Source organism: Scleropages formosus, chromosome 13 (assembly GCF_900964775.1).
Source record: "Scleropages formosus chromosome 13, fSclFor1.1, whole genome shotgun sequence".
In the NCBI taxonomy this organism is placed as follows: domain Eukaryota; kingdom Metazoa; phylum Chordata; class Actinopteri; order Osteoglossiformes; family Osteoglossidae; genus Scleropages; species Scleropages formosus.
Window position 1 is genome coordinate 4997160 of NC_041818.1, and position 10675 is coordinate 5007834.

A 10675-nucleotide genomic window follows, 5' to 3' on the forward strand; every position below is an offset into this window, starting at 1 on the left:
TGCACAGGTGTGAATATGTGGTGGAATGGCTTGTAGAAGGAGCAAGACACAATGAAAGTCTTATCAGGTTCACACTTGAATAAAGCCATTGAGCTAAAAAGGATGCGGACTTATGCTGATGAAAGGGTTAACATGGAGGGACTACAGATCCCTCACAGTCACACAGCTGGTGTCTCTTTTGAGCTTAGATGTTTTCTCCTGGTACTCTGGTCTCCTGCTATGTTCCATAGACATGATGTTCAGGTCAATTAGTCTCTCTGTGTGTGAGTTTTCTACAAAGAAATTGTGTCGCACCTGAGTGACCCGGGGCAATTTTTGGATTTTTTTGAATTAGACATTCGGTTTCTGAATGTGGATGGATAAGCATATTCATGTGCCAGATGCCTGAAAGGAAAAAAAAAATGGAAGAAAGAAGTTTGAATTGATCCTCATATACAGTAAGGGCACATGAACGTCTAACCCACTGAGTCTTCAAATCTGAAGCTTAACGTTGGTTTTGATCTTATCTCCACCCGGTGCCACTTTCCCATCACAAACGAAAGCTGTACACCCTGCACATGATGAAGTGAGGGCTTGTAGTAAAGATTTGAAATGAAGCTTGCTAAAATCAGTATGGAAGCTGCGACAAAAACAGTGAAGAGGGCAAACACTGGTAAACATGTTTTCCGCTGTTTACTGTATTTCCTCTCTCACCACTAATCCAGTATCCACGCTTTCTATGGAAACAACAGGTTTTCGAGAGGAGGCTAGCTGGAATCATGTTCACATGCGTTGCAATCTGTTCAGTTTTTCTCCATATAGTACGTCACAACGGGACCAACATTGCATTATTTATTTGCTTGGCAGACACCCTTTTCTAAAACAATTTGCATGGCTTACCATTTAACGTGTTTATTCAGCAGGATACTTACTTTCTTAAATATTTAATATACCGTGGCTTTCCAAATTAGCAGTATAAAAACAGAGAGTTTGTGGGTTACCCTCTTCAATTCAGACCACGGGTTTTTTATGGGCTTTAAGTCTGGTGGATGTGATGACTGGTACAAAACGCTGATGTTCTTTTCTGTTGACCATTTCTTTAATTCTGAGGTCTGTTTTGAGTTATATTGCAAGGTCCTGCTACTGAAAACCAGGTTTCAACTGCTCAGTGGGTGCTGATAACTTGGTATGAGCTATAATGAATTGTGAAGCCATTACGTGTACACCTGAAGTCTCTGACATACCCTACTCTCATCCGTATTTTGACTGATGAAACACTCGATGAAATGCCTTCTTTCTTGACCACCAGAATAGGGTAGGGTACGTAGGTATTCAACTCATGGTGACTTGTCACATAGAGGTGTTGTAAGGTGTTTAGACTTTTACTAAAACAAGGTTATGGAGGATCTCAATGCCAGCCTAATTGGGAAAAGCATTAAGAAATACTTCATCTTAAAAGCAGTCACGTCACTAGGGTTGGTGTCATCCAGTGCGGTAACTCATGGTGTCACCTCCCCATGGACCTCCTCCCATACCAGACCATAGACAATCCATAGTAATGTTTTTCGTACTAATGTTACTCGTAAATTGTAATTCCCCTATATCACTTCATCTGAGTTATACATGTATAAATAAAGAAATACAGTGTTACTTAACAAGTAAGGTTCACCCATAGTGTGTGAGTGACAGGGAGAATGTGTACAGCACAGCGCTACAGCGAGTAGCGCTACTGTCTCACAACGCCTGGTATGAGATGACGTGGGTTTGATTCCCACTCAGTCTGTGTGGAGTTTGCATGTTCTCCCTGTGTCTGCGTGGGTTTCCTCTAGGTGCTCTGGTTTCCTCCTGTCCATAGACATGCTGTTCAGGTTTACCCATATAGTGTGTGAGTGAAGGGGATGCGGTGGCGCAGTGGCGCAGTGGGTTGGACCTGGTCCTGTTCTCCGGGGGGTCTGAGGTTCGAGTCCCACTTGGGGTGCCTTGCGGAGGACTGAACATGAGCTGGGTGTGTCCCCTCCCCCTCCGGCCTTACGCCCTGAGTTACCGGGTAGGCTCCGGTTCCCTGCGACCTCGTATAGGACAAGCGGTTCCGAAAATGTGTGTGTGAGTGACAGAGAGAGAGTGTGTGTGTGTGTTCCAATGATGTATGGATGAGCGACCCAGTGTAAGTAGTGTCTCAAGCAGTGTAAGTCACCTTGGTGAATAAGGGGTGTGGGATGATAACACTACATAGCGTTCATTGGAAGTTGCTTTGGAGAAAGCATCTGCTAAATGAATAAATGTAATAAACAAACCTAACATTTTAGCCTCCCATATTTGCATTACATTACATTACATTTATTAATTTAGCAGACGCTTTTCTCCAAAGCGATGTACATCTCAGAGAAAATACAATTTGTGCATTACATTAGGAGAAAGAGACACATAGTTGTAGACATGTGATTCTTAAGTAAACTTAGTTTTTTCCACTTGATGCACTGATGTTCATCACACGAGGTGCATCACGACTAATCCTGATCTCCTTCCTACAATTTTTTTTTTATAAAAGGTACACAAACATTTACACACAATACAGGAGTAGCGACTGTGTAAAGGCTTATCTGGGCATCATCGTGAAGTTATGGTGCACGAACAGTTATATCATACATGAGCTTGAGAGATCATGGGTTAAGTGAGTCTGGAAAAGGTGAGTTTTCAGACCCTTCTTTAATGTAGACAGAGTTTCAGCAGTTCTGAGTGAGACAAGGAGGTCATTCCACCACAACAGAACCAGAACTAAGACCCCCCACACTTTAACTTTCGTGCATGGGACCACCAAGCAAGCAGAAGTAGACGAGCGAAGCTATCTGGTTGGGGTGTAGCGGTTGATCAAGTCTTATAAATAGCTGGATGTTGTTCAATTGATGCATTTGTAGGCAATAACCAGGGTCGTGAATTTGATCCTGGTAGCTATAGGAAGCCAGTGCAGAGAAACAAGTTGGGGAGATACATGGGAACGCTTTGGCAAGTCAGCAGCAGTGTTCTGTATCAGCTGCAGAGGACTGATAGAAGTAGCAGGAAGGCCACACAAGAGAGAGTTGCAGTAGTCCAGACAGGATGTCACCATTGCTTGGACAGGTAGTTGGGCAGAGTCAGTTGTGAGGTAAGGATGGATCCTGTGGATATTATCCAGGATGCATCTGCAGATCCGGGTTGCGGCTACGATGTGCTGACAAAAAGACAGACGATAGATAGACTGAGTCAATCGTCACTCCCAGACTCTTAACCAAGGAGCTAGGCAAAATGAGTGAGTTGTCCAGTTTGATCGATAGATCATGACCGGAGGACAGGCCAGCTGGGAGGTGAAGAATCTCTGTTTTGGAGAGGTTGAGTTGGAGGTGGTGATCATACATCCATGCAGAGATGTCTGACAGGCAGGCAGCAATGCGTGCGGAAATGTCTGATGCTCCAGGTGAAAAGGAGAGGAAGAGCTGGGTATCATCAGCGTAGCAGTATTTGAATCCATGGGAGGCTATGACCAGGCCGAGGGAGGAGGTGTAGATCAAGAAGAGAAGAGGACCCAGTACCGAGCCCTGCAGGACACCGGTTGAGAGAGGCAGAGGAGAAGAATAGGAGCTCCGCTAGACCAAGAGATAGGATCTGTCAGATAGGTAGGACTCAAACCATTTTACTGCCACTCCTTTCATCCCAAGCTGACTAAGAGAGGAGAGTAGAATCCGATAGTTGACAGTGTCGCATGCTGCAGAAAGATCGAGGAGCATGAGGACCAAGGAGAGGGAGGCAGCTCTAGCAGATTGGAAAGCATCAGACATCGCCAGAAGCGCTGTCTCCATGAAGTGACCCACTTTGAAACCAGCCTGATATCCATTGAGGAGGTGGTTCCGGGTGAGGAATTCGGATAGTTGTTCACAGGCCATCCGCTCTAGAGTTTTAGACAGGAAGGAGAGGAGGGAAACTGGTCTGTAGTTTTGAACTGATTTGGGATCTAGGGAGGATTTCTTTAACGGAGATGAAATGAGAGCAGTTTTGAAGGCAAGTGGGAAACAGCCCAAGGAGACAAGGAGAGCGAGGGGTTGATGATCTTAGAGGTGATGGTGGAGAGGGATATTTCTGTGAGTTGAGATGATTGCCAATAAAGGCAGTAACCATGAGTTATAAAATGTGAGGGTTCACATACGTTTTCCATCAGTGATGCTGATTATTTTAACCCTTTGTTCAATAAAGATATGGCAATGTAAAAATGTGCATCTTGCTGTGAAGCCCAATGCTTTCAAACAATGACATTGTTGGAGCTTAACTGACTGAATCACATTTAGTTTATTGTATCGCCGGAATACTAGATTTAAACATGTCTTCTCAGGTGGTCAATTGCTCTTTTCTGCACTGTTAATAATTTAGGAGGAGCTGTGCACCTGAAAAACAATGCGGCTCAGACAAAGGAAAGCTAAATTTTGTGAATGGGATTATTTCCACTCAGTGTTGAGCTATGCTTGCCATGAAGACCAATTAGATATTTAATCCCATTCCATTTTTTTCACCATTGTTTGTGTCTAGGTGTTTCCTTAGAAGGCTTTGATGAACACGCCGAGTGGCTTCTCAGCTCCCGCCACTGTTTTTAGTGAAGGGTCTTATAAGAGCGCCCTCTGCTGGTAGCCACCACACAGTTCAGAGGAACTTGCATAATGTGTGTGTGAGAGTGCATGAGTGTGAGATACATGTGTGTGAGAGTGCAGAGTGAGTGGCTGCTCACGTGTGAGAGTGCACCTGTGTATCTGTGAACAGTCATCTGGGTGGTGTGGAATGGGTCATCTGAGCCTATCGCAGAAAGCAATATACTACTTCCAAAGCCATGAGGCATCCTTTGATTGAGACAGAATCTTATTATGCGGCCAACAGATTCCCTTCCTTTAGATGTGACATCCATGTTCAAGACTGTGAAACATAACAGTGTGATTCCTGAACTGTCTAACCCTTAGTCATAGCTCTGTGCACTTCTGTACAGAACCTCCTACTTATCTGAAAGACACCTACAGTAGAATTGAAGCTGTTGAGAATCAGATGGTTAAAAGACCTGAGTTGGCCCCAGGCCTCTTTGCACCCTGTGTGCCTACCTGGTGCATGGCTATTATAACATGGCTTTTCCAGTACTTCACTATTCTGCAGCTCATAATACATTAACACTATTAGCTCCTTTATAATTACTGGATTACTATAATTATGTGTGCAGAGGCTTATGGGTGGAATATAATGTTTCACATGGTCTTAATGTGAAAAGTACTGTCTATAACCCCACACTAATGTGACAAAAATAAAACATATGCAGATTTCCAGGTATCAGTTTATCACAGCCTTGCTGGCTGTTTAATTTCTTTACTAAAGAGATGTAAAAGAGATGCACTGTACAAAAGCAGTATGTTTTAGTTTAATTTCCATAACCAGGCACAGAATAAAAATTACTACAGAATACATCAAGACAAGGAGAAGGGCCACAATGTAACAAACATCTGTTAACACAAGTAACCCCACATTCCAAGTTATTTTCTTTTTTCTTTGTTTATATATAGACATGCTGTTGTATTTCCAGTTACAGGCACTTGTGTGTGTGTTTTCCCATGAAAACCCCTCTTTGGTCATGTTTGGGGCAGTTGTCCTGGGCAGAGACTGTTGCTGTGTCTTTTCAGGTTTATTTCATCATGAACATGACTAGCAGCCCAGCCTCCAGCATGTTCAACTGAGAGTCCCAGTCCGAGGAAAGAACACAACCAGAAATTCACCACAGTGGTCATCATTTCCCTGGCAGAGAGACCAGCCACATCTCACAGATGAGATTTAACAAACAAGCATAGAAACAGAGAAACTCTGAGAGGCCTTGCACAGTAGGACGTGACAACGAATCGAGAACTTCACACAACAAATTACTTACAGCTTTACAAGAACCAAGGGAAATCAAATGCCAAATGCTTTAATGCCAGCCCTGAAGAACTTTAAACAATTCACTGAAATACCAGTTGTACTACTCTTTTTTTTAATTTATAGTCAACATCTTTTTTTGATATTGCACACACATACACTTCCACCTGGAGAAGTGTGCATGTTTGAGTATGAGTTCATGTACAAAGGGATTTGGCACAGTCTGAAAATCAAGTATCTGTAAAAGGTAGATGCAATTTTTTTTGCTAAGTTATGAAAATCAACGTGCGTTTTTGTGGCTCTAGGTAGCTGGTTGGCAGAACTAAGGGGAATACACACACTTCCTCAGACACGTCCAAGGCTAGCAATGCACCATAGGTCATAACAGTTCCTGGATGTGATCATTACGTAAACCTCACAGCGTGACTCATCGATACAACCAAAAAAGCTGACACAATTCATTAGATTTTGTTTTGCCAGATTTAACAAAAATTTAAAAGTACTTTGCCAAGGTTGTTTGACTTCCCTATCTGCAGTCCTTCATAAAAACGCCAGGGAAGTTTCCTCTCCTGAAATCTTTTTCCATTTAAGCTGCATCTTGTCTTTCACAGAATTCAAAGAATCTGAGGCATATTGCGCATCCTAGATAATCATCACTTTTCACGAGGTTCCTTTTGAAAACACAGATGCAAAAATAAACTCAGCAGTTGCAGAGAGGAAGTACACTGCTGCCTTCAGACTTGCTCTAAACTACATAAAAAAGAAAAAAGCCCACTTTTCTCAAGGCTGGTATGGTCTCACTGAGATGAAGTAAAGAAATGAGGTGCACATCACCATTAAGACTTTTTTTTTTTAGATTTTAAAACATCTCTTGGTGCAGTATATTTTCATTAGTACTTCTTAGGAATACCTCAAGTGCAATAACTGACAACAGTGAGCAGCACACATTTCTAGGGATGTGTTGCCAGTACTGTTCAGACTCATTCCTAGAATATGTTTTTACTGTAAGGTATTCATTGGTCTCTCAATAGCTGCTGGTTGTATTTGTCTTCTCAGAAAACTTTGTAACATGTGAACGTTTATCCTGGACTGTGTTTGACAGTGTGACACATGTTGCATCTGTTGGATGTTTGTAAATTTCTTTTGACAGAATTGTAGTAAAATAGCAATGCACAATCTGCAAGTTTCTATGAAAGTAATTGTAGTTTACATCACGTTTTTTTTCTTGAATTAGAACAGTAAGACATTTTTGTTGCAGAAAAGCAGTCCCTTGACAGCTGAAGCAACTTTTCCCATTTCTGGATGGACTGTCCTTGGAAATGTCCTCCTTACTTCTGGCCCCGAACTGGGTCCCACCAACGGTGGCCCAGTAGAAGAATACATGTGGGTGGTAGCTTGAGAGGACCCTCTTTGACTACAGTCCTTGCAGTCTGTTAGTTTCATGGTTCATCTTTGAGTCAATTCACTGCCCTGACTCTATGATTGGGATGTCCTTACCACCTGCCAACACAAATGCGCCCTCACCCTCAGGCCTTGAGCACACCTTGTCTGCAACATCTGTCAAAAATAGCCGGGAAGGCTCTGTTTACATTACAACATGTTGAATCTAGTTTGACTTCCAGTGGTTGTGAGCAATGCTACCCTGGAAGTGATTCATCAGGTGGTGATAGGTTCTGTAAGATTTCAGTTTTTTGTTTCTGGCAGTTGAAGCCACGATCTGACCCAAAAGATTCATATATTCGTGCACTATAGTGAACGATACTTTAGCTAAGTATTGGGACAGATTTCTCTCAGACCTTGCATTGTATTAATTTTGATGGATGTTTTACCTCCCGCTCTTTTTACTAAACCAAGCCAGTCTCTATGTGGAGATGTAAGGGATAGGGGTGATATATGAGAGGTGGCTGACTGTGGGAAATGTAATAGTTGCTAAAGTTGTGGTCAGTCATGTATGGTGCAGGCTGATAATAGCAGGTGACATTAGTAGTGTTGGGAATAATGTTCTGTTCTCCTAGGACCTTGAGGGCCAGGATGGTGATCATGTTGAGGGTCTGCCGGCGCTCATGACCCATTAGGCACACAGTGCTCTCATTAACCACACGCCGCAGGGTCATCAGGTAGTCATACTTGCTCTTCTCCTCACCGATGAAGTGGTTGCGAAGGTAGGACTCAATCTTACGCTGCTGCTCATTTACATCAGGGAAGTCAATGAAAAAGCGTGAGCACATATAACGCTCAAGGGTCTTGATCTCAGTCTCGCTGGCTGGTTTGAAGTCACGCACCAGCAAGTTGCTGTATTTGAGCAAGCCGCCACCCCGAATCTCCTCGGGGTTGCGTGTGGCAATGAGCCTGTAGCGGAGATGGTCCATTGCTTGTTCAAAGTCCCCATACATGCTCTCCGCCACTACTGTGATATCAGGCAATTCTGTAGGAGTAGGTGAGCCTTCTATCTCCTTACCTTCTGGTTTGCCCCCAGTTTGCTGTTCCCCATCTTGGGGAGATTCTGGTTCTTGAGAGTTAGGCTCTGGCATTTGAGCAACAGACTCTGATTCCAATGAGGGATGACATGGTACTTGGTACACAAGTTGGGGTACCTGTGGAATTAAATATGTGAAAGGAACAACATGATTTTTTCTTTCAGTGAATGACTGGGTCAGAGACTCTTTTGTCTGGACTCCATGTTGTGGTTCCTGAAGAACAGGTTCTGGAACTTGGACTGCAAAATCAAGAACCTGCACAGTGGATTTCAATGTCCGAACAGTGTATTCTGGTACCTGGGAAATTAATTCTGATTCTTGGCGAACAGGATTTGTTGAAGAACCAGAATCAGGTGTTTCGGAAACAGGTTCTGGTAACTGGTAAGATGTGAACTGTGTTTCAGTGGAGGATATGTGAGTAAGGAGATTTTTGTCTTTGTTACCCAGTTCTCTGATCTCTGGTTCTGTAAATTCAGCTTGTGGCTGCAGGCTTGAGTTTTTGGATTCATTTGGATTTCTTTGCAAGCATGCTGCCTCATTGTGTGGATCTGTACCATTTATGTGGGCTGTGAGACTGTGACAGGCTGCGGTAGGCATATCTAACGTTTGGACTTGACATTTGTCTTGTGGAGTGTTGATGGGGGACTCTGAACAAACAGGGCTTGGCACTTTATTTGAAATAGGTATTGATTCTTCAGAGTTTTTTTTAGTTGGACCTAATGGCGGATTCACAAGGAAGGGCAGCTCAGTTGTCGAAGGTGCTTTTGCAAGAGAGACAGGCCCACTTGTAACTTTCTTTGACATTTTCCTCGGAGGTTTTGGTGATGAATGCTTAAGAATAACCATCTGCGATTTTTTGAAAGACTTCTTGGCAGGGGGTGGCAAAGGAAATTCCATAGAGGAGTCTTGATTATTCTGAGCAAGACATGAAAAAGTCTGAAATGAGGGCTTGCATGGTAACTTGAGAGCTGCTGGATCTTTGGCTAATGTTGTCTCAAGTGGGAAAGTTGAATCATTCATGGTAACGGCAGTTTCAAATTTTTCTGAACTTTCCACTTGAATTTCTAGGTTCAGAGATTTGTCATTTGTCTGAGATGTTGTCACCTGTCTTCTTGCTTCAACAGTGGGGGTGTCTGTCTCTTTTTCAATGATTGGCAACATTGTTTCTTCATTGTTTTGCTTTTCCAGTGGCTCTGCTTTATTCTGTGCAACCAGGTCCAGTTGTGATTCTGGATCATTAATTTCCATGTCTTCTGTTTGATCTAATGTCTCAGATCCTACCTTACTCTTTGACAATGGTGACTGTTTGTCTTTTCTCATTGCTTCCTCATGACGGCATGAACAGTCATCAAAAATGGATGTGTCTCCTACCTCGTCGGCCTGGTTTTCACATGCCATATCAGGCGAAATTGAGACGTTCAGCTCTGCTGATGATCTGAGTGGTGGGCTGGTTTCAGCTCCACAAGTGTAATTCTCTAGACTTCCTCCCTTGGCCACTTGCCTCCTCTCAGCCTCAAGATATGACTCCAATATGCTATCCAGAATGATCTGGAAGGAATCCACACTGAACTCAAACTGCCTACGCAAAGAGTTGACAAACTTCAGCTCCACATTCTTGCCACTGTTGTTAGATAAAGAGATGAGGCTCCAGCGGTCATGCTCAGTGAACACTTTGACCATTTTCTGTACATAGGCTTCTTTCATGGTCAGAGGGGTGATCTTGTCTTTGTTGACTCTTTGTGGTAAAAAATCCATCAGACACCCAAGTACAACTTCCTTGATTATCTGGAAGTCCTCTTGCTTTGATATTTCAACCCCAAAGATGATGTCCAAGTCCTTGTAGCTAGTGCCATTCTCTTTAACCAGCACGTGGCTGGCAGTGGAGCCATTGAGGCGGACATCCCTCACTTTAATCTGCTTCTCTGTCAGCATGTTCCTCACTGCATGAATGATGTCTTTTGGCTTTACTTCGAGCGTTGGAAAGTTGCCCCTTCCGTGGATGGGAATGACCTCTGTCAGGACCTGGTCTAAGGTGTAGATCTGCTCCCTGGTCAGGTTGTGGAACCTGCGATCAGTGCTGAGCTCAGTCATCTTCTCCAGCTGCGTCAATGAGAAAAAAGAAGGAGAGAAAGCATGCCAGTTATGATCACTCCATGCTGTGTTTTTTTTTTATCTTTTCCTCTCTGGAAAGTGCACAGAAGGATAAATCAGCTGTTGCTAAGTAGCTCTTAAGTGCTGGAGAAAGCTTTAACAGTGCAAATAAAAACAGCCTGTTGTTTGCTTTATATTTGTTGATAGATAGGATCCAT

General features: G+C 43.2%; 1 protein-coding gene across 1 annotated transcript; it reads right to left on the reverse strand.

The window, feature by feature from the left end:
* Positions 1 to 7733: 7733 nt before the first annotated feature.
* Positions 7734 to 10457, reverse strand: LOC108925311 (terminal nucleotidyltransferase 5C-like). Its single transcript, XM_018737140.2, has 2 exons — positions 9830 to 10457; positions 7734 to 8296 (listed from the first exon to the last, which is right to left on the reverse strand). The coding sequence occupies exons 1-2, from the start codon at positions 10455 to 10457 to the stop codon at positions 7734 to 7736; spliced, it is 1191 nt and encodes a 396-aa protein (XP_018592656.1).
* Positions 10458 to 10675: the final 218 nt, after the last annotated feature.